Here is a 25,520-nt window from a genome sequence, read left to right on the forward strand (position 1 = left end):
TAAAACAGCTTCTACCATAAGAGCCCTGTAACTTACATTAACTTTTTATTTTTATTTTTTCAACAGCCTGCCAGGTGAGTGAAGACGTCCTTTTCACTGCAGCATTTCACACTGAGACTATTAAGTGTCCTTAACATTTGTTTTGTGTAATTTCTTCAGCTTGCACAAGTTCAAGTCCAATATTCACTACATATTTGTAACATTAACTACAATGTAATTCAGATGTAAATGTAATGCAGTAACCATTTTTTGTCCCCTCCTTCCAATAAAGCTTAGGACTAGTTCAACTGAACCTGTTTGAGATAGAGAGCAATGAGACAGAGAAAATGTGTGTTTGTAGAACTTGGGTCCCTCTAAGGTGGAGAAAGACAGAGACGCCGGCTGCAGGCCCTCTGATTGGACAAGGCCCGGAGTTAACCAGTTCCTGGCTGGCTATGTATCTAGTTATTTTGACAGGCGCTATCATTGTGGGAGAGGAGATAAGTTGTCTTAGGGATCGCCACGGCGCCGGTGTGTCCCTTCTCCGTCTTGTTCAGACTCTCATCAACCCCTCTCCACCCCCTCCTCTCTCGACCCTGCTTGGAGCAAAGGATTGTGGGGGACTGTTTGGTTGGGAGCAGGGTTTGTGTTGGCAGGGCCCCCGGGGCTCTGGGTATCATCGTTCCCCTTCAAGACCATCAACACCTTCATGTGACTAAGCAATGGGACAGCCACCCAAATGTCGCCGTCCACCTTCTTTCAAATGTTTTCTCTTGCTTTTTGTCCCCTTTCCTAATGTCTGATATATTTTTGTTCAAGTTATGTGTGGCAAGTTATCCTTGATTTTCTGCTTTACCTTCCTGGAACCAACAAAGATAGAAAAGGAAATCGCGTTGGCAGACAGTGAAGCACAGTTTCACAGAATTTTAAGCACAAAAAAAAAAGGATGAGCTCTAGTAAACTTTTGACTCTTTACTGAGTAATGTTTTCAAGATGTGCCTCAGACAGGCTATAATAATTGTCTAAGTCCATCAAACCTATAGTCTCCGTGTCATATAAGATCTGTACAGTATACAGGTAGTCTCATTTCAGCCTCTGAAATTAGAATTCAGGGCCCACAAACAGCTTGGTAGCATTACAGTGTCTGTTTTTTGTGTTAATATTACTGCTACACAGTGGTATTCATTTACTGAATACCATGTGTCAGCACATACGCACACACACACACACACACACACACACACACACACACACAGGAGTTTATGTTGCTGAGGATGAGCAGAAAAGGAGAAAGAGGAAACGAACAAAAGAAAATATGAAGCACATTTTGAGGATATAGTGTATCTGAGAATGCACATGTGTTTTTGTATGTGACAACTAATATTACCATATTCAGTACATATTTAAAAATAAGCCATATGATCTTCACTTGCTTTTTATCGTCACATTTCAATTGTGTCCATTGTTGGATGGGAGATTAAACAGTCAGAGTGGCAATAGCAGCAACTAACATCCTGTTTTGCTAAGTCAGTGCAAATAAAGATAATATCTTGCTTATATCTTTTTAAACTGTTGTGGTCACAAAGGTCTGACCCAGCACAGGCCTTGGAGAGATTTAAAATCATTTTACTCAGACGTCATACACTTCTTAGCTTAGACTACAACCACTGATAACTTCAAGTACACTGTGGCAGCAAGAAGCTGCAAAATCTAAACACTGAAAAAGGATATGTCACACAAATGATAATTGATAGGAAATATGGGAGTCGTAATTCACTATAATGAACCAAACCTGTGAAAAAAAGGGCAGCTATATTTTAGAAAATCTTCCATCGGACAGTGTTTTCATCTGTGTGTTTATGGGAAGACATAAGAATGCTGACAGATTGTTGTGCAATAAACCAATTAGAAAGACAAGAAATCCATGAGAGCGAGTTGTTATTAATGAAGCCAATGACAGCAACTGTTAAAAAAGAAACAGGATTGAGAGTCCCACTTACGAACCTCAACAGCCAACAACTGTGACAGATTTACAAGCTTTTGCATTGAGGTTGACACATGGAAGGAAGTAGATTTGATTAAAAAAAATAACTGAAACAAAAACGAATATTTCTTTTGTCTACATTTTCTTGTTTCTTTGATTATTTCATTACAAAATTAAAATGGGTAACTCTCAGTAACTTCCAGGTGTAACTATGCAGCTAAGTTAAGTCTTTACCTGCTAAGACATTTCCTGTTTTAAAGGAATAGTTTGACAAAATATGCTTATTTGCTTTCTTGCAGAAATGAGAAGAGCGATACCACTCTCGTGTCTGGAAATAAGGTAAATATGAAGCCACTGTCAGCAGCCAGTTAGCTTAGCTTGGGGGAACAGCTAGGTAAACTGAATTGTAAAATAAAACCCAAACCACAATTGTTGTTTTTACACTTTGTTTTTTACGGATTAAATAAACGAGAAATAACAATTAGTGAGCTTTAGACGTACTGGTAGGCACATTTTTGACAGAGCCAGGCTAGCTGTTTCCCCCTGTTCCCAGGCTTTGTGCTAAGCTAAGCTAACCGGCTGCTGATCGTAGCTTCATATTTACAGGACAGACAGAGAGTGGTATTCTCATCTAACTCTTGGCAAGATAGCGCATAAGTGTATTTCTCAAAATGTCAAACTATTCCAATAATAGAGCAGCCTGATTAAATAAACCACTAGATTGAAACTAGGCAGTAGAACTCAGGAAGGACTTTACACACAAAAGTAGTAATGGATTTACAAATCGATGGTGTTCTGACGTTGGCTGTAGGAGCAGGGATGTAATATTGTTTTTTATTACACGGCTTTGTTGAATACTCATTCTGATTGGTCAATTACGGCATTCTTCGGGCTGTTATTTCTGTTATGAATAACAGACCGTTGCTATGGACGAAGTTCTGGTCACAGACTCCCGAGTCCAATCATCAATCCACAGAAAGAAGTCCTGTCGCAAAAAAACGTTTTAAAATAATTTTTAAATCAATTAAATCAATATTTGGTGTCAAATAATTGATTTAAGTATCCGTGTAATAAGCTTAAAAACTTGAATATGAGGCATCGCAAGCTTCAATAGCTTAAATGTGATGGCGAGACATTTACCACTCCCCTGGTGGTCTAGGAGAGTGCAGAGAGACTGAAAGACCACCTTCTAGGTTACCATGAGGTTAATGACCTCGAGCACACACACACACACACACACACACACACACACACACACACACACACACACACACACACACACACACACACTCCCTCTGCATACACACTGGCCACTTGCACCAGTCAGTTAACAAAGACAGAGAGGGGAATGAAAGTGATGGAGACATGGCTTGAAACAGCTCTATACTGTATACCATCCAGTGCCACTACACCAACTGTCAGTCTGCCAAGTCAGCAGAGGTACTGCAGCCATGACCTTTGACCCAGGAACTGAACGGCAGGGGAAAGGTTATCAATGTCGGGGTTTTCGTTCTTCAAGCTAAATGTCCAGACAGTGCAGGAGCCACACCTCGAGGAAGGAGCAGACAGTGTAGAAAACCTGAAGGATCATCAGTGTTTTTGATCACATGACCATGGTATGGGAGCAAACAGTGCATGGTTGTTTACCCTGCTTATCAGCAGTGTTGTAACAAGCAGAGGGACACACAGGCTGAGCTCAACGCACACACATGGAAGAAACCTCACCTTGGGCAAATGCAAAAAAGCTCTAAAAATCTAACAGAAATGTATGTTCATCTCCCAAATCATTTTCTGGCTTTTGATAACCTGATCTAGGTCTATATTCTGACACTTAGGGAAACCATGATAATGAGTACAGATCATGAACTATTAGCTAACATTACTCCTCCTTAACTCTCCTCTGATCTCATCTGCCATAAAAAGAGGCTTGTCCTGTACAGTAACCATCACTTTTCAGAAGAAAAAGCACAGTCTCATAGGTAAAACTATGAACCCCAGCAAACACTGGCCAATAAATAACAGCTATAAATTCCTATATGAATTATGACTGTGCCCGCTCATTTATGATTGTGAGATAAGTCAACTTTTCATGTATGGTAAAAGTAGTATTCCTTTGAGAAACAAAAGATATAAGGGCCATGTTAAAGGTAACTTGAGTGTGTACTTACTGTGTCTGAGTGTCTACATGTGTACGCCTTTTGATGTGTGGGTTCTTGCATGTGTGTGTGTGTGTGTGTGTGTGTGCGCACATACATGCACTCCCACTCTCACACTCAGACTCTGGTTAGTCCAAGCCAGCGCCACATCAGTCCATCATCACAGATATGGCTTGTGGTTAGATAGCAGGTCTGGCGGCGCACAAGACATTTTGTCCACTCTGTCATGTTTACTTATAATGATAAGCTTTGATGGATTCCCCACAAGCTATAGACGCCACAGTGCACACACACACACACACACACACTCACAGAGTCACATATGAATGCTTGTGCACACATGCACAGTACCAGATAAGCAAAAAACAAGTAAAAAGTGGATAAATTCCAAATATTAGCAATAAAAGCTAATTAAAAAATAGATTCCAGTATTTATCATTAACAAAGAACATACACACTATGAATAGACAAAGCAAATGCTCCAGAAGGCTAAAGGTTACACTTGGAAGTTGTTCTGTTTTGAACTCATCTTGAGAAGAGAAATATCTTTATTTAGCGCTATGGAGACTGGTCAAAGTTTAGTGGGCACAAGAGAAGGCCAACAAGCTGTCGAGTGAAGGGAGTAGATGTGTTTAGAAATGGATTCCTTGTGTGCTTTTTAAAATCTAACAAAGCAGGTCCATCAGAAACATTTTACAAGCTCAAATGGTTCAATTCTTTAAGCACCAAACTGAATTTTGGATGGCCTAACTAGTGTTAAACTCAGACATTAAAGATAAAACGTGCATACTAGATAAGATAAAACACTGTATACCATGAATTCCCCATTTGGTTTAGTCTAAATCAAAAGCTGTCTTTGTCAGGCTCGATGTTGCACTCTGTGATCTGTTGGTCGGCCTGTGCAGTGTTTCCATTGGGTCGGTTTACTTTAGCCTGGCATGTGGCCAGACCACAGACTGGCTCGCTACAACTGTTCTGGACCAATTAAAAAGACTAATGAGGCCTGTGCTTATCATGTCACCCAGAGGGCAGAGAGGGGGGCACTGAGACAGACAGCGTGGCTGACTACCAAGAAAGCGGAGGAGACGATACACTGTTGAATAGAAAGTGATCACATGAATGGATGAGTAATCAAATGCAAAATTAAAAAAAACATAACATTTCTCTTTGTGATTCATTTACTATCTATATTAATGAGTCAATCTTCTGTTCAAACACACGCTTCCTGATAAGCACACACATACAGTGTGCAGGAGGCTGTATACATAAAAACCTTGACAATTGCAGAAAGTAAAAAGATGTAGAATCTGTAACGTCCCCCACATAAGTGGTTTAACTGTTCTTTGCTATCTTGCCACTTCTCTTTAGATGGAAAACCCAAATTTGATTTCAGTGTGGAGTGTGGGTGAAGCAAGCAAAACGAAAACCACCGTGGCTGAGTGCTGAATGACTGAGAGATCTGTCAGTCAAGCAAATATACCCGAATGTACCCCTCTTTAAGCTTTAATATCCTCTTAATGGAAAGTGCCACCAAGAACACCCTAAAAGAAGTTAAATTTGCTATCCATATTGGTATATGTTCAGTTTATTTTATTCACTGCATTACGCTCATAAATGTATTGTTGTATGTATTTCTGGAAATATTAGTCTGTTGTAATGCACTGGTCAGTTCAGCTGTTGCTTTCTGCAGCAAACACGAGAACATATTAACTATTAACATATTAACTTCTGATTGACTGAGGCCGCTGCCACTAACTTGTACTGTGCCCACTTGTTAACATATGCATGCGTTGCCCACCAGACAGCAGACATTTTCCAGACATTCAGCAATGTTATACACCCAGGTGGTGTTTAACACATGCATGTGTTCCTATACAATTACATCTGCAAGCTGTATTACAAAAGCTACTGTGTACTACTAAATGTGTGATGCAAGTGTAGTCAGGGATCTGTTTGTACATTCACTGTATCTTTGCCTTTTAAGGCCCTCAACGATCAATTGAGAATAGTATTAGTATTACATACAGTTGGAATAATTTTGGTGGTCCTACACCGACCATTAGAGGAATTGCATCTTTAGTCACTCGTGCATTGACTTCACCATCCAGCAAACATGGTTGCTGCCTGATACAATCAAAACAATTTCATAAAAGATTCTTGTGCATGTTTTTCAGTGCACTTCTTGATAATGCCACCATATTAAAAATACTTTCTTTATGTTGAATCCACAGAGCATTCACAGACTGCCAGTGTCGTCTGTAGCAGTAAGTTGCATTTTATTCTTTTCCCCATGCATTAAAGCATTTTTAGAGTGCACCTTAAGTTGACCTTTCATTTACCCCTCTTGCTTACACTCACCTCTACTCCCAGTGACTCACTTATATTATAGGACACCCCAGCCACTGGTGAAATGTAGGGAGTGTGTGTCTGACAAAGAGTGAGAGAAAATGACAGATGAGAGGTGGAGGAGAAGAAATAAGCAACTCAGAAAACAACAGCCTCCTTCTTTCGCCGATTCTTATTTTACATCTCACCCCTCCTCTCGCTCTGTCAAGGCCACTCTTTTCTCCCTCCTACTTGCTTGGCCGAGGAGAGGTCAGAGTAAGAGAGAGAGCGCAATAGACACACACACAAACACACACACACACACACTGCAACCGTTACAAATCTTCTCCGCCTTATCGAGGACACACTGATAAGTGTGTCTCCACTCCCCATCCGACAGATCCATCTCCGAAAACATCTGAGACACACGTAGGAAGATGTGGAAATATTCTGTGTAACTGGCAGATTGATGGTTCAATTCACTCCCATTACTGTAAATGAGTCAAACCGGAGTTGAATAGAGTAGAGTTGGGTGGTTTCAGTGGGTATACTGATGTTGAGGGATGATAATTAATAAGGTTTAGATGACATGAGTGTATGTGTTGGCACATTTTGGGAGGGCTGCACCTGCAACTAATGATGTGAAACTTGCCAACTTCATCTGCTGCAGCCCTCCACACTCCACACACTCCCCTCAGATCAGACTTGCACCTGTTGACCCGTACCAACACACACACACACACACACACACACACACACACACACACACACACACACACACACACACACACACCCTTTAACAGATTTCTTGGCATGACAATCACTCAGGGCTAAGTGCCTCCTTAACCTAGTCTCAGGCAATTAATTCCCTGAGATTTACTCCAGTGAATTAATGTCTCATGGACTAATACCAACCCTGACATCATAATCTGTCAACTGCACTGTCTTTTATGGAGATACATGGGCTGAAGAGTGTCACGTAACGTCAGCTTTATCTTCAGCCTAAATGACAGTTTCCTTCTCCACATAATATCTGTCATACACAGTTTTATCAGGCTGAGTGGGTGCCTGGGGAACTGATTTCTCAAGCGTAAGGTTGAAAACATGTAACTTATGATGCATAAAGTGATTCCCTGAGCTTGTGCACTTTGTTTTTGTTAAGTGGAAGTCAGTCACTGCTGAAATATTGTGACAAAAATGATGGGAGATAAGAAGTTACAGTAATATTGCTACCTTGGGACATATTTGATGCTATTTTTATAGAAGTGGATGAGAAGATGAGATGTTCAGCAGTTGGGAATTTTGATAAGAAACAGCTCATTAACTGCGCAATTTATATCTTGTGTTTATTTTAGGCTAATAAAGAGACTGTAGAATCTATGAAAGTGGAAAATGCTTATAATAGCAAGATGTGAGCATATATGCACAGTTTTGCATGCGTTTAGATATGCATTTGTTCCCCTTTTTATAGATGTAGATGTGTTTATCCGCTGTGCTGTAGATAGATGCACATGGATCAGTGTCAGGGCTGTAGCCAGGATTTTAGAAATACTCAGGTCATGAGTCATACATACATCATCGGTTAACTGTTCATTTCTAATTTTTGTGTAAAAAAAAAAAATCTTCAATCTCCACCCTGGCAGAAAATCAATTCTGGTGGAGATATGCTGAAGCCTTGATTTATTTAATATTTAGTTCATTTTTGGCCTAAAAGTAGTCAAATTTAACCATTTTGACTCTAAAAATACTGATCTCAGCTTTAAACATACCCACAATGTGTAAGTTTTCAATTGTAGAAACTCTCCCCAGGTTGCTGAAAAGTGTGTGTGCTTTCATGAATTAACCGCATATCCTCACCTCTGTGTGTGTTTTTGTGGTGGACGTGCGGGGCCACTGGGTCGAGGTGGGCTGGGTCCGTGGTTCCCACAGCCTGTGTGGAGGCAGCCTCTGCCGCACTATCAGCCTCCGTCTCCGGCCCCCCAGCACCAGCGGGCCCCCTGACGTCAGCCCTGTCCTGATAACGGGGTCCACAGCGAGCAGTAGAGGGGTGGGGGGGAGGAAGGGGGTGGGGGCTGGAGATGGAGGGATGAGGTGGAGGGAGAGCGGCCGGCAGGGAGGGAGGGAGGCAGGGAATGGGGTTACACTAACAGAGCCAGTGGCGGATAAGACCCTCAGACAGATAAGACAGAGCTGAGTGTGGAGCCTCTTTTGTTTTCCACTGCTCCTCCTGTCTGGTGGCATCTCCCTTCTCCTCCTCTCTGACATTCCCTCTTTCTCTGTCCACTTTCAACTTCTTTTTTCAGACGTAACCAATTTGTTCTCCTCCAGCGCCCCTCCTCTCTTTGTCCTGCTGTTATCGGGCATGTGCGCTATGACCGTCCCTGGATTGAGGAACCTTTTTCTCCTCTCGCTTCCTCATTGTGTTTTTGTTTTCTCTTACAGTGTTTTGAGAGAGGGACGAGCCCGCCTTTGACTGACAGCAGAAGAAAAGTTTTTGTCCCTGATGAAAACTTCTAATTTTCCCTCCTTCTCTCAGTCTTTCTCCATCACACTCTGCATCTTCTTACACCATTTTATCCACACTGACACATCTTTAACCCTCTCTGAATGAACTCTTCACGCACCCTTCAAAGACACCAGAATCCATTGTTTTGATGATGTCACCTCACCTTTACCTAACCTGAATCTTACCCCTAACTTGCCCCTCCACGTAAAACAAACAGCTTTCCCTCAACCTGCCACATCACTGCAACTTAGCTCCGCGTATCAGCATATTTAGCACTGTCTTTGCATTTGTGTGTGTGTGTGTGAGTGTGTGTGTTCCCTATTTGCTCTTCAGGCCTTTGCTAGCCTGCGGACTTTGGCCACTGCTTATCACAGGGAGAGGTCCTGGGATCCCTGAGTCTTCACTGCTAAAAATACACTCGTCATTGCTCACATACACACACACTCTCGGTGTATCATGGGGCACCCTGCTCTGAGGCTGTCAGTCAGATATCCGGCCAATATGACTGGTCAGTGGTGGATTTTGCACATGGGACTATATGACGAGTCACTCACAGAACTTCCTCAGGATTTTTCCTCAATTTTATAGTTGGCATTTGAGCAAGCAACACCCAGGAGTGGAATTTCAAATATTAGCTTACAAGTGTCAAAGAAATATTCAAACATTTGTGTGAGTGAGTTGGTTAAGTAGCTTTACAAACAGTGGAGACCATCAGAACAAAAGAGGTTTTGATAATTGAATTCTTATCGTCTGTAATTGAGTGTTGTGTGATGTGTTTGTGTTGCTCTTCAAACAGTGTGAACCAAGAGTTCAATTCAGCACTTGAGCCCGTCACATATGAGAACCTGCAACCGAGGAGTTAATAATTTATTCAAAAACAAAAAACACACTGCTGGTTAATGGTGTGTGTGTGTGTGTGTGTGTGTTAGTCAGAGAGCGAGATGATCTGTGTTGCTGAAGCCCAGGTGTCTTGCTGAATGGACTTGTGTCTCCCCAGTGTGACTCCCTGACCTTACCTGGTCAAACACACTTAATCCGCAAGCATAACATACAGATACCTTAGAATAACACACAAATCCACACATAGGCCTACTTACACACACACAAACACAGACACATGAGCATGATCCCACAAGAAAGTTGATTGAAGGAAAAATAAATGCTGAATGAAAAAAGTGAACTGTATAGATACGACCAGTGTTTTTTTTATTTTTTACAATAAATAAAAACTTTAATTTATCCAAATGACTAACCCAAACTTAAACAAAATATTATCACTAAAGCTTAAAGTCCTAAAAGTTAACCAAAATGTAACAAACTAGTGCTTGCATTTTTTATATGGGATACGATGGGATGCAAAAATGTGTTGCTTTTGTAGGATATTTGTGATGTGAACTGAAGTTAGCAGATAGGAAAATGACCACACACAGAGAATAAATTAATTCAACATAAGAATGAGAGCAGTAGAAATACACTGGTATTCAGAGAGAGACCTATTTTGTGGCGAGAGTTGAGCGTACAGCTTTACTGTCCCCATGGGGCAATAGAAACAAAGAACGTTGACGCCACCGTCACTTGTCACCAAAACCATTTAGAGAAACAGAGAGAGGCCAGAGACCAGGGGACGCTCCCGTTCACAACTGACAACAGGCCAAATGACATTTTATTTAAAAGGCCAATAGTTGAAGGATTAAATGTTTTTTTTAGTGTAACAAATTAAATCATGTGTTATGTGCACATGCTGTTGTCAGATTTGAAAGTCTGGCTCAATAAAGTAAAATCAGTAAGTCAGAAAAGTCATCTGAGGCTTATCAAATAAATGTCAAGAAAATTGAATAAACAATCCAAAAAGGACAAAAATTTGAGAGTCGTCAGATGTAATCGGAGCCCATTTGACGGACTGTGAGTTAATATTGATTAGCACTGTTTCATTATTATCATTATCACATGAGTGGATCCATGATGATCAGTCTGATCAGATAAAACAAGACAAACAGGTGGGGTCAGCAGGAACAGATGCAGACAAGATGAAAGGCCTTTTGTAAAAAGAATTCATACTTTTTGCTTACTTTGCAAAACAGCATGCTACTGAAGAATACCAGTACAACTGTGTGTGTGTGTGTGTGTGTGTGTGTGTGTTTCCCTGGCCTCTGTTGGCCCATATCGACAGGGTATTATGCCTCCTGGCTTTTCCTGCTTCTCCATTTGAAGTCTTCTTCCTGGAGCCAGGAGTCTACTAGCCTCGGTGTGTGTGTGTGTCTGTGTGTGTTTGTGTGTGCAAGGAAGAAGGGCCAAAGTAAGTCACCGACCCCCAAATGATTAAGTCTCTGCCCCAGCCAAGACGGGGACAGTTTTCCTGGTGCCTGATTCGGACACACACACACACACAGACACACACAGACACACTTTCCTCAGCCACAGTCTGCTGCTGTCCGCCACATACCAGCATCTCTATCTAGTCCCTCACCCAACACCTCCTCATTCATATACACTGAAAACACACACAGTTGCACAGAATGATGGTTATAAACACACCCACACACACGCAGTTTTCTCGGGCTCTGGCCTCTGTCACTGTCAGTGATACAGCCTGGCATGTGCAAACACACAAATCAAAACACACGCCGTACTGTACAATAACAGAAAAGAGGATGAACTCTGTTTGGTTTTTTGGTATTTTTGTAACCTCTTCACCTATATTTGGTCAGATTAGACTGCGGTGTAGGGTTTAGTAGCCTATAGCCTCAAATACGAATGATACCAAACGCTGCTGAATGAGGACTGACTGATTATCTTACTCTCCAAACGTCTTGCACAGCATGCAAAACTAACAGAAACGTCTCCGTGTTTCTTTTGTTATATTAATTCTTATTTCAGTCCATTCGCCTCTTGGCACACAGACTGAACCATAAAAGCATGAATCAGCTCTGACTTTGGTGCTACTTTATGCCCTCGCAGGCAAATAGGGATCCACGCCTTGATAGTATTAGCCACCAATTGGTGGTTCTGTTATCAGCCTGCAGTTACACATTGATGACAGTTCCCCATTTCCATTGAGGCAATATTGCTCTGTTTGACTTCTACAAGAGAGGGTGGGGGGCAGTGAATCAATACTACTGTATAAGGTTATAGGTGATTGTATAACGTTCATGCATAGATAGATAGATAGATAGACTCTTAGAGCTTCTCCTTTGTTATCTGTCTGTTTCTCTCTCTTTCACACACTCAATAATTCACTCATTCAAACAAATGTGCGTACAGTATGCGCACAAGCCATAAGTAAAAAATGCACAGAGATTAAAAAGAAAAATCTGCTTTCAGGTCGTTATGCATGTAACGGTTTTGGCCACTTAAAGGGGAACTCAAGTCATTGTCCTCAAGTGATGTCACGTGAGTCAGCGTCAGTTGGGACTACAAGTTTGAAAATGAAAAAAATCTGTAGTCCGCTCCTCATCTCTGCTTGAGGGCAGCGGCTCGAGGCTACATTAGCCGCTACTAGCATTACTCGTCCAAATCTCCAACTAAACTGTTGGCAGCTGCGGTGCATTGTGCGTAATGTAGGCGCCAGGTTTTGACGAGGAAGAAGAATGCGTGGAATAAAAAGTTGGTTCTGCTGCATCAATTTTTATCCTTTTTAAAAATAACTGTCCATCGTGAGTCCGACAATGTTTTAGGCGTGCAATGCTAAATCAGTGGAGTGCTCTTTTGATGTGCCTGCAGTTGCATGACAGACCCACACACGGGTGTTTTCAATTATGTTACCTGATTGGAGCTCTGCTTGGAGCTATTTGATTAACATGTTTTGCTGCACCTGTTGGACAATTAACATCTATATGGGTCTTTTAGTATTTTTATTTTATTTTAATGTATCTATTTGTAAGGGACCATGTAAAATATTAAACATGAATTATGCCATTCAATGCATTTCACGAAAGTCAATTTATGTAGTCAAGCGACTACAGGAGAGTTGAAAGCACAGTTGTGATGCATCCAGTGCTGCTTTTAGGTTTGTCTTTTCAAGAAACATTTAGCTTTTCTTTATTTTTATCGATTTGCTGAATTCAACAAAGGATTCATTTCCTAAAGGAAACAGAAACTTGCCATTTTTTTTCATTTGATTTGATTTGTACAGTTTTCAAAAGGCTCCTTTCATGGTAGACATTTTAAAATTTTAATAGCATGAAAACCACAGGTGTAATTATTTACATTAATGATGGCTGCATTCCATTTGGGTGTGACCTTAAATGGAGTCATAATTCATGTTATTAGTCAAGTACCTGCCATGAGAAAGGTCTATTTATTGGCAAAGAACAGCCTTGTCAAACTACAAAATCTGGTAATTTGCAAGAGAAATTGGACAGTAAAGTCTTAAATGCAATCTGGATAAATTCTGTGAACACATTATGTTTCTTCCTGACACTTTCTGTCACTGATTTGCAACACAGTGGGAAACTTAAATTAAATTAAAAAAATGTAAATAGTCATCATCTGGAAGCCTTCTAATCAGATGATGTACAACATAATGAATTACCTGTTATGGATTATAAAGTTAGATTTTCCCACACACATACACACACACACACACACACACACACACACACACACACACACACACACTTGACTATATTGGCAGCCTGTGTAGAGCCACATAATTCAATGTCTGTGGGAAGTGGCTGCACAATGAAATGGCCTCGTGTGTTTACGTTCACTGGTGTTGATGACAGGTATAAATCTGTCCTCATGAGGACAACAACCGCCAGAGACTTCCGACTAAAGGCGCGTCAAGCATCCAGCACTATACATCATATTTGTCATGAAAAAAAGAGAGTAGGCCTTGACGTCGCTTTTAAGACGTGTAAATAGTTCAGCACATGAATGGAAGTCAAGAAGTCACGTTATGTATAATTATTTGCTTCTGGTACTTATTTATTCATTAATTTATTTCTATCGGATAATGGATAACTTTGGGGAGGTTGGACTTATTTGCCCAGATCGATGAGTTAATTGATACCACGTGTTTCTAAACTATTCGCTTGATCATAGCAGAATAATCAAACCCTGCACCCTGCTGCAAAATGTATCTCACTAGTCTAATACGTTTTTCAGTAGACAGAAATTTAGCATACGACACGTCTGCAGAAAAATAATACGCATATGATTATAGCTTTGCTATAACTTTAAATACCACTGGAAAAAACGAGATCACGACAACGTATAAGCACCACAGACACACAAGAATATGGTCGTGATTTTCTCGAAAGGACAACTCAGAAATGAACTATCAACCAATCACCATTTAGAGAAAATCCAACTCTACTGAAAAAGGTCTTATGCGTTAATTGAGTTCACAAATGAAAATAAAAAGTTTTCTGGATTAAAATGAGTACGAAAATCCAGAAGTAGGAAACAAAAAAGTAAAACAAAAAATAATGTTTTATCGAACTTAGCAGCAAGGACATAATGAGTAAAAAAAATAAAGATACTTTTGAAATATCTAGCAGGCTAGACAAAGCCGCGGAACGCCAGATATCTAGAATACAATGAAAACAATGAAAATAAAATATAATTGGGTTGGTAGAATTTTTGTAAACATTATTAAGTTTCATTAAAATCCTTTTTTCACATTTCTTTTCTGTTTTGGAGAGACACAAGAGAGAGAGAGAGAGAGAGAGAGAGAGAGAGAGAGAGAGAGAGAGAGAGAGACACACACACACACACACACACACACACAGATAGATGATAACAGCTGGATCTTGATCACAAGGTATAGTCTCCCACTCCTCCTCCTCTCTCGTGTCTCCTCTCCCAGTTTATTCTTAATTTTCTGAATGTTGCGGTTTACTTGACTTCTCACCAGCAGATCTGATTTTAATGAGGACGAGAGAGCTTCGCGGACTGTATTAAACAACATATTTTTGCGTTGATACTCAGCAATCCTGTGCGTAACTGCATCCATACTATCATTATTCCTTCTATCAACACGGATGTGCAGCTTCAAGGAGAGGATATGTATCAGGGCATAATGACAACCAACCACGGACCCACGTCCTATGAGGCCGGATTTCTCCACAACGCCTCGGCGGGCACCTCTCCGGTTTATGTGCCCACCACCCGGGTCGTCACCCCCATGATCCCGGCGCTGCCTTACCTCCAGACGCCCGGCGCGTCGCAGCAGAGCAGTCCCGTGTCGAGCCACTCTGCCTGGGCTCAGCCGGGCGCCGAGTCGGTGCCCTCGTACAACCACTCCCCGGTGTCTCCACGCTTCGCCTTCTCCACCAGCCCGCCTCTGTCCTCCGGGGTGGCCACGGCCCGGGAGACGGCAGCTTCTTACACCAGCCCGCTAAATATCTCTTCCAACGGGAGGGAGCACTACGGCGCCCGGAGCCTTAGCGGGTCGTATCACAGCCACTACCCGGCCTACATGAGCCCGAACGTGGGTGGAACGTGGCCGTCGTCCCCCTTTGATAGCCCGGTCCTCCATGGTCTCCAAACCGGCGCCCCTCCTGGCGCAACACGGCACCCAAACATAGGTGAGCGACAGGAAAATACAATCCATATTTGTTTTTATTTTAGCATTTAAATATTTTTTGTAAGTGTCTGCTGAATATATTCAGTTTTTGTTTTCATTAAAAGGTGTTTTGACTTTTTGAAATTGTGTCATCCAGACAGAAATGCAAAGAATGTCAAAGAGGTTGCAAGGCCTGATTGAAAAAAATGGGGCTTTTTTTTTTGCAGAACAACAGGATTGTCTTGAAAAATATATACATTTTGACGCAAGTCCTGCTGCAGGACAGCTCTTAAAAAACAGTTTCGTCTGCATGTAAGGCAAAAATAATCTCTTAATTAAGACCCATCAAGATTAAGGCAGTGTTAACTGACAGAACACACTAAACACACTAGTTTGCTCTAATTTAGGGCAAAGGGCCTGAAATATCTGCAAATAACAAATAAATCAATAGACCTAATATAATATTACAAGATTAAATACTGTATATTTTACACAACTAGGCCTATAAGAAAAATTCTGGTATAAAACGAATCGATTAGATGTGCTTGAATTATGAGTAATAACTTCAAACTAAAAACTAACTATTTTTTGGAAAGATGAGTTACTGTTCATCAACTTTCTGCAGAACGAAAATTAACGTCAAATTTAAATGAAGCAGGACGTGCATGTTTTTTTAATTCCTGACATTTGATAAAAACAACACAGCAGTCAGTGCCGTGATGTGCCCACACATTCACCGCAGACTCCGCGAGCCCCAGCAGAAGGGTTCAAGGCTGATTTGGAGTTTGGCAGTTTATTGAGTAATATGATTTCTAATTCACCAATGTATTTTCACGACAGCTAATATGATATGGAAAGCACACATTTTTTTTCCTAATAAAAGTTATGTTTGGCTACCTTTATTTCTAAAATGGCAGTTAGTTTATCCTGCTTAGAGTATCGTTTGATCATGTTTAGGGTTAGTTGAGAGTCTTGTAGTTGAGCCTGTCACATTTTAGGTTTATTACTTTGTTAACTATACATTTACCTTACTTTTTCTGTCTCGAAGTGACAATTTCCAGACACGAGTTCTATATTAAACATTTCTATTTTAGGAGGCTTTTTAAGCAATATTTGACCATGACTTCCTTTAAACCAAACCAATAGGTCAGATTGAATAACGACAATTAACGTAACATTTGACACTCAGATTGAGTGTTTTTAACCGCCATACAACCCCAAGTCACACATACATCCACAACATGTAATTAACACATAATAAACATGTTTTGTATATTGTTGATTCAAATGAATCAAAGACATTTTTGGAGTGATAGAGATTAATATTTAACTGAACCTGAATTGATAACACAGTTTATAGGGATTATGGTTTATGAGTTGTGTTTGACTGCGGCCTGGATGAGGTCAGATTTCATTAGATTTGAAGTGTGAATCATTTTTCATTAATAAAGCATTGATGTTAGGAACAGGACCTTAACGGTCTCTTCAGATTTACGTCCCTGTGCCGGGAGTGAGTTTGGCCTTTAGCTGCAGGTTGCAGTGCACTCTGGTACATATCAGCACATTGATTTTGCTTAGGTTGTCAGTTTTTCGATGACTTCAACTTGCACCTCATTACTAATCAGCATTGTGTTTATTTGACCTGCGTTTGTTCCATTATCTCCATTTTCTGTGCGGCTGGCAGCTGCAGGCTGATGGTCATCTAAACCTTTACATTCATGTTTTCATTTCCACATTTGATCATATTCCCATTTCATTATCATGTAACTTACAACCTAATCTGGCTGGATCATTATTAGACATGTCACTTATTATTTGCATCAAATTCACAGTTGTTTTACAGCTGATTGCTTCCTCGTTTATAAATACCAGCCACTCTTTCTGTCTTTAATGAGCTCTGACTGACCGCACTTAGTTAGAGTTTGCGTGGTGCCTAAACGTTCCCAAGGCAAATCTCCCTGAACCGTCTGATGAAGAAAGAAAAAAGATCAGCTGTACAAGAGCGCGAGAGATAACAGCATTGATCCACTCTGACCTCTTCATCTGATCGATCACACACAACCCACAGGCCAGCCTGTTCGCTCGCTGATGGAGGAACACGCTTTCGTGTCACAGTGACAGGCTTCACCTCGTTGTTTTTACAATCACAGAAAATTCAATCAAATCTCAGTTTGATGAAGTGGCATTCAGCCATGCAGTGAAAGTCCCATGTTGTTCTGTTGGTGAACAGGAGAAAGGGAAACTCCCTCAGCGGGGAAGTCACTGGATTTTTCTTCAATGAAAGAAGAAATAAATCACAAAGAGGATCCTTTAATGATGCTCAGTGATAATTAGCATGAAGCCTAGCTTTACTGAGAAACTTAAATTCTTTAAAACATCTGTAAAAATGAGTTTGATTATTTCAAAATAGCTTAAATTAAGTTTTTATTTATCACAATTATTTTGATTCACTACGAATCTTTGTTAAAACTGTTTCACTAAAAAAGAAGTTATGCATCAGATGTTTGGTTTATGATGTTCTGATATGTTTCTGATATATGTTTTGGATAAATGTCATTATTTTAGTTTAGAAGACATTAGGCCGTGTCTGTATTATCTGTCTCCCTCACACACAAGGAGCCTCTCATGAAATATAAAATAAGAAGCCTTTGCTTGTTGCCATGTTGGCCATTGCTTGGCATTTGGGTAAACAGCGATGGAAAAAAATGTTAAAAATGAATAAAGTAAAATTTAAAAAGCGCTGAGCGTAAAATACATACAATTTCAAAGGCAAAAATACTCATTCTAAAGAATAAGTAACAAGTAACATTACTGTGCTGTAAAAATACTCCAGTACAAGTAAAACTCCTGTACTGAAAATATTAAGTAAAAATATGTCTGTGAGTGTTATACAAGTATATATATTACCATTAGATTATTATTACTGATACATGAATGTATAAGCAGAATTTGACTCTTGAAGAAGCTCATTTTAACTATTTAATCTATTGTCTAACTACAGCTGTCAATATATGCAATGGAGTATAACTGCAATAATTCCCTTTGAAATGTGGAGTAGAAGTGTAAAGTAGCATAAAATGGAAACACTAAAAGTAAAAACCTTAAGTTTGTACTTGAGTAAATATACTTAGTTACTCTCTGCCCTCTATAATTATTCTCATATACTACTGTACTTGTATTAATGTTGTACGTGGTCCAAGTTGTTGCTATTTCATGTAGCAACTCAAATTTTTATATTTTGATCATGTGTTTTGCATTTAAAGTCTCCATATCTAAAGTAATTGGTGACCACATTAGTCAGATAGATGTAGTGGAGTAAAAAGGAACAATATTCCCACCTGAAATGTTGCGGAGTAAAAGTATAACGTCTAAGAAAAAGGAAATATTCGTGTAAAGTGAAAGTAGCACAGGATTGTACTTAGATAAAGCTGAGTAAATGAACTTTGTTACTTTTACAGGTTGCCACAGTATTTCCTCATTAACTCTACCACTGTGACAATTGAAAAACACATTTAAAACCTGTACAGACAATTAGTCTTCACATGCCACAGCAGATTGAGTCTTTTATTTATTTTGTCCTCTAATAGCGTTAGTGTGGGTGTTTTTAAACTGCACCCTGATAAAGACACACACTGACATTTATGCAGCGGAAAAAATAAACCTCCATTTAGATATACATGGATACTGCACTATTGCTTTTGTGTACTGTCTCGTGTTGCTGCGTTGTGTTGGCTACAATTGCTGCGTGGCTCAAGGTTAGCATGCCCCTGCCATCTTTGTTTTGCTCCCAGCCTTGGAGGAGGCCTGCACACATATCAGTGCCATTCCAGTTACACTCTGCAGCGAGGGAGGAACAGATGGAGGTCAGATTTATACTATCTGAAGAAGGATAATTAGCACTGTGGAGCGTACAGTTAAAAAACACGGTGTGATCTAAATGTGGCTTTTACAGTTAATAAGTTGGTGTTTTCCACATGTCTGCAAGCTATTCTCAGCATAACCTCATACAGCTGCTGAATATTGTAACCTGTGCTGTTGGGATCACTGCTAAATGAAGAATAAAGCCAAGCTGTCACTGTCATAACACAGATTGATGTCCTTCCCCTGAACAGCTAAGTGGTTCTTGGGAGATACTCTGTTATGTGCCAGAGGATAGAGAGTGAAGATTGCATTCATCAGATGTCATGCTATCTGAGAGAGAGGGAGAAAGAGATGTGATAGACGCGGAGTCTCTATCTGAATATGATGGAGCTCTATTCCGTCTCTATTTCTAGCCGACTCTTTATCTTATGGAGAGCTGCGAGATAAGGAGGGATTCCAGGCTGCTGTTGTGTGGGCCTGCTGTAGGCCCGCACCTCCTGCTGGTGTAGAAGTGCCCCTGCATTTGATAATCACCCTGACAGGGTTTGACAGTGCAGGAAACTGTATATTATGGAGGGTGGAAAGAATTTTTTTGTGGCATGAGTCCAGCTGGAAGTTAATTTCTCTAAGAATCACAGAAATCAGCTCAGTTTGGGCTTGTAACATGAACTGGACATGTGCAAAGTAATTTGTGGAAATGCTGGAAAGGTCAGTTTAATTTCTTTGTAATGGCTGGCAATGGTAGCAGTCACTCTGAATTGTCCTTGTCAGCTCTACCATCTTATTGCCAAAACACTATCAGTAAAACATCAACTTTTCAGAAAAAGAGCCATGGCTTCAACTTGACGTGGATGCTTTTTAAAAATTTATTCAGTGGAATTTTTCCAAGTGTGAGTTTTAAAGAACTTGTTTTAGCTCATATAGCATTACAGGTACAGTGATGGAACAAGTTCTCAGATATTTAACTTAAGTAAAAGTACCACAGTGTAGAAATATTAATAAAAGTCCTGCATTCAAAATGTTACTTAAGTAAAAGTACAAATGTATTAGCATCAAAATATACCAAGTAAAAGTACTCATTATGCAGAATGGTCCATTTCAAAATAATGTATATTGTATTATTGTATTATATAATTATTGATAGATTAATGTACGTATTACTTTAATGTTGCATCTTGTAAAGGTGGGGCTAATTTTAATTCCTTTATATACTGCTGGCGAGCTTACTCTATAATTTTACATTATAATGTATTTGTTGATTATATTTTTTGATTTTTAATCTGAATCTGTAAAGTAACTAGTAACTAAATGTATCAAATAAATGTAGTGGAGTAAAAAGTACAATATTTCCCTCTGAAATGTAGTAGAGTAAAAGTATAAAGTAACAAATTAAAAAAAAAGTACAAGTACCTCAAAATTGTACTTAAGTAGAGTAATTGAGTAAATGTAGCCTACTTAGTTATTTTGCACCACAGGCATTGTATGATCCCTGAACTGATGTTAAAAAAGAAGCAACAGAGTTACAGTTTTTACATGACAGAAGCAGATTACTGATCCAGATCAGGTTTAAGGAAAGGAAGAGAAAAACTCTTCACACAAATAATAGATATTTTGGCTTATGGTATTTCTCTCTTGTCGGCCTTCATCAGACCTGTTCGATGACTTTGCTGAGGGGCGAGAGTGTGTGAACTGTGGGGCAATGTCAACCCCTCTCTGGAGGCGGGATGGTACTGGCCACTACCTGTGTAACGCCTGCGGACTGTACCACAAGATGAACGGCATCAACAGACCTCTTATCAAACCTCAGAGACGGCTGGTGGGTGACAGCAGAGCACTTTCCACTGCACCTCCTTCATTTCATAAAAAATTGATGTATTTTCTTTTTCTCCTTTTTTAACTCTTGGCTTGGACACATATTATATACGCTGCAGTCTGCCTCAAGGAGAGTGGGCCTGTCCTGCACCAACTGTCACACCACCACCACCACCCTGTGGCGACGAAACGCAGAGGGAGAGCCGGTCTGCAACGCCTGTGGACTCTACATGAAACTCCATGGGGTGAGAGAGGAAGATGGGGGCAGGGGGAGTGCAAGTCTTGTATATAACCAGTTTAAACATATTTTTACTTGAACTTAAAACTGGCATTTCTAATTTCTGCAAATAAGAATACAAACAGAGCATTTCTAAATGTATAGACATCAAGAAAGTAAATATACATTTAAGCACCATTTTGGTGGTCAAGTGCACACCATCCAATAATAATGTAATTCTGACCTAAAATTACGGATGACTAAATGTTTGATGTAATGGACGACTTCTCTCAGAGCCTCTGCAAGTTTTTATTTGTTATAATTAGGCAAATGAACTTAAACCATTGGAAATACATCATAAAGGTGATAAAAAGGACTATCATTGCCAGATCTTTTGAAAAATGTATCTTTAGAAATTAGTGGGAAAACTGGTCTTGAGGACAGGAGACTTAACATCTGCACATTTTTCAGGTATATCCTTTTTCTCTTTGCACCTCTGGATCTTGACTTAACCAGCCTTTCTCACCAGCCTCCACGGATGCTACACTTGCGTTACTGCAGTCTGAGTTATTCCTTTGTCTTGGTGTCTCAACAGGTACCACGACCCCTGGCTATGAAAAAAGAGGGGATCCAGACCCGCAAACGCAAACCCAAGAACCTCAACAAGCCCCAAACTGGTGAGCTTCAAAACCACATGTGTTCATGTTTGTGTATATATGTAGATATAGATATTAAATAAGCAGGGGCACAGCTAAGACTTATGAGTCCCACGTAGAAGAGGGGACTTAGGGCTCCCCTCCTTACCATCCACAACCATCATTATTCTATCTATGATAAACATAATAGCAGTAGGAGAAAAATTGTATTTGAACAAACCCTGTGTTAAAAATCAGAGCAGTAATTTGGAGGCCCCCCCAATGAATGAGCAAGTATTCGTACATTTCTGAGAGCATATCTCATATGTGAATATGTAACAAGGCCCATTTACACGTGTATACTGTCTGTGAATGTGTAATGACCTCAGTTCTGTGCTCCACAGGGACCCCTGGCAGTGAGGGGACTCCAGTCACGCCAAGCAGCACTCCCCGTGCCTCCGCTGCCACAGAGGAGCCTCGCCAGATAAAGACAGAGCCGGACACTCACAGCTTGTACTCACACCACAGCGCACACACACAGGTTCGACGCCTTTTTAGTCAGATTCTTTGACTAAAAGTCTTTGGTTGTGATGAAAAAAGAGGTAGAGGCTCTCATTGCGCATTACATTCAGCTAGAACAGTCTAATAAGCCCAGTATCACCTAAACAAACAGACAGCTAAACTACTGTTTAGACGCGATTATTATAACCCAGATTCTACAATATGGAGTCTTATTTTGCACTTATTATATTGATATTTCTCTCACATGCTAAATAATGGGACAGGGAAAGGAAAAGTCCTTATCTATGATCTCACTCTAAGTGGAAGGTAGTGATGACGCACTAAGAGGCCCTCATCTGCACAAACAGCCACAGAGGACAGATTCCCGTACTGACCTTCTCATAATTTCCTTCTGTATCCCTCTAGATTTCAGCCCTGCCAGCCTACATGGCAGCTCAAGGTGGGGCCATTCCTCTCAAGATGTCCCCTGGGGGCCACAGCGGGTCTTCTGGCTCCAAAGCTGAGCCCTGGAACAACCTAATCCTGGCCTAGAAGACCTACGACCCAGCATCTCAAACCAACCTATCTATACCAATTAAAATCTCCTGAGAGACAAGGGTCTCCAGACAGCAGACTGCCGCTCTGGATGCAGATGTTCCCACAGCCTACACACCGCACAGTGCCTTCAGTACGACACTCTGGGACAAATATGTGGGCGCCACAAAGGAAATGGAGATCCTAAACAGATACTGTGTGTTCACTCACAGCAATCGAGGACTGAATGGCGTTTGTGTTAGACAATCATTAAAGAGCAGCACTGTGATTAAATACACACAACAACTCTTGATATGAAACAAGTGAAAAAAGGGAACGTTTTTGTGTCACTCTCACCTTTTCTACCATGCCAGTGCAGGGGCATTGAGCGCTTGACAAATGTTGTAACATAAACCAGTAACAAATAACAGTAATGGTCAGACTTTTTCTCCCTGAGTTATTTTTTTATCTTAATATATTTGTCTTCATTTTCATATTATTATGGACATTTTGCCATAAAATGATGGACTCACAAAACATGTAGAGTCACAACAGCACACCTTAATGTCAAAAGTAACACCATACAGGAGCTGTAGCAAGTGCAACTAAAGGGTCAGTTCACATTAATAAGAAAAACAAACACTATATATTTTCACACTCACACAAGTGGTATTTACGTTACACCACAATGCAGAAGAGGTGAATGAAATTTTGTTTGTGGTGCTAAAAGCATTGAAATGATATTTAAGCTATGTCTCTTTACAGACCAAAATATGTGCTGGTTACAAAATAATCCGCAGACCTCGATGTGGTCAGTTTTCAGTATTTAGTATGTTCGGTAGATGATTAAAACTGTTCAAAGGGGGTGAGGTCTGTGCATTATCCAGAGCATCTAGTAAAGCCCTTTGCTATTGAGTTTTTCAAAGGGTGTCAATTGATAGAGCACCACACACACACAAGCAGGCATCTTAGTTATAGTAGGGCGGCTCAGTCTCAGCAGCAATATCTCACAATGTAAGCAAATAAAACCAAAACTATCTGCAAAGCAAAATAGCAGTAGGGGTAAATGGCAAAACTTATATATGTGATTTGTGATCAGTGTGAACCGACCCTTTAAACGTTGCCCAAAATTGGCAGTCACTGATTACGGTCAGGTATTATTTGTGATACCCATGAGTGTAATGCACACGTGTAATTTCACAGTGCATCGAAGTGAAATCAGGAGCATTTCTTATTAACTTACTGTAACTGTAACACCAGTGATATGTAAACACGATCTCCTACTCAATAGGAACAGCTCCCTGGTGGCCTGTTGTGTCTGGATCAATTGCCTGAACTATGTGCATTTGTCCTTTTGATTTAAACTGTACATGTCAGCATTGACACCGCTATGAAAAAATACATGATAAACTACCTATGCTGCAATTAAGTTGCACATGATGAATGTGGGATGGAAGTAATGGCACATAACTCCCTCTGCTGATGCAAGTGCAGATGTGCATCCACAAGAAAACTTTTATCTTCTTTAAAACTTAAGAGCCTTTCCAAAAAAAAAAAAAAAATCCCTTCTAGTATTTATTATTATAGGCACAACCCCAAACCACACCATCATCTAATTATCATCCATTAGCTTAAGGCTGAAGGATGTTCGATAAACTTTATGAAGAAGTGTTGTATTAATGTTGTACAGTTTATTATCAATACTTAATGCTTTAATTTGCTTGTGACAAGCATGGAGGCAACATGTGTAAATGTGGGATATCGCCACATGTACCATGTTACCAAAATAACAAATATATGAGCATATATGTAAAAAAAAAAAATCCACTCCAGTATAATTGTAATACACCACTTGTGATATACTATAAGTAAAGACACAGTGAGAGATGGACATGTGTATGTGGACTTTCTCAGTGTGCACTAACACTAACTTCCTCTGTGTGCAACTGTAGCTCTACTGAGGAAACTAATAAAGACGAAGCATTCTGACATAATGACAATGGTATGTATGTTGTAAAGGTTTGGTGTCATTCGTTCCACTTCAAGTGCATACCAAACATTTGTGAAATATTTAGTCTTAACTTCCACATCATCTTGGCAAAGAGTTTACTTCTTGACACCTCGTGGAGCTTTTGAATCTTCTCAAAACTGTATCCTTCCAATTTCTAAGTATTCTTTTGTGAACTTTACAACATCTTTGATAAAAAGCTGGACGGTGCATTGATTGAAGTCTTCAGTGATCTTCTCCCTCATGAACTCTGCATATTTGTCCTGTACCATCTCCTTCCAACACTGATGAAATGTGAGTCTTATGTGATCCTGGATGGCGTCAGATATTTGTGAACTAAAAGTGTAATCCAATGCAAAAACCCGTCCTTTTTCTAAACATTCCTCAAAACGTTCACTTTTTTCTGAAAGCAGAGCTTGTGCAGCTTTGATCATGTCGTTCACCTCCTGTGTGAAGATTTTTTTCTCGTCTTCTGTTTTGCATTCAAAAATACT

The 25,520-nt window shown here is 40.1% G+C and overlaps 1 protein-coding gene across 1 annotated transcript; it reads left to right on the top strand.

Moving 5' to 3' along the window:
• Nucleotides 1-14,705: 14,705 nt before the first annotated feature.
• gata4 (GATA binding protein 4) lies at nt 14,706-24,907 on the top strand. The gene is made up of 6 exons (XM_044169742.1): nt 14,706-15,480; nt 20,969-21,135; nt 21,251-21,376; nt 21,944-22,025; nt 22,388-22,524; nt 22,911-24,907. Exons 1-6 carry the CDS (start codon nt 14,958-14,960, stop codon nt 23,034-23,036), a joined length of 1,161 nt encoding a protein of 386 aa, XP_044025677.1. The 5' UTR covers nt 14,706-14,957; the 3' UTR covers nt 23,037-24,907.
• Nucleotides 24,908-25,520: the final 613 nt, after the last annotated feature.

The sequence above is a fragment of the Siniperca chuatsi genome, linkage group LG16 (genome assembly GCF_020085105.1).
Source record: "Siniperca chuatsi isolate FFG_IHB_CAS linkage group LG16, ASM2008510v1, whole genome shotgun sequence".
Taxonomy (NCBI): domain Eukaryota; kingdom Metazoa; phylum Chordata; class Actinopteri; order Centrarchiformes; family Sinipercidae; genus Siniperca; species Siniperca chuatsi.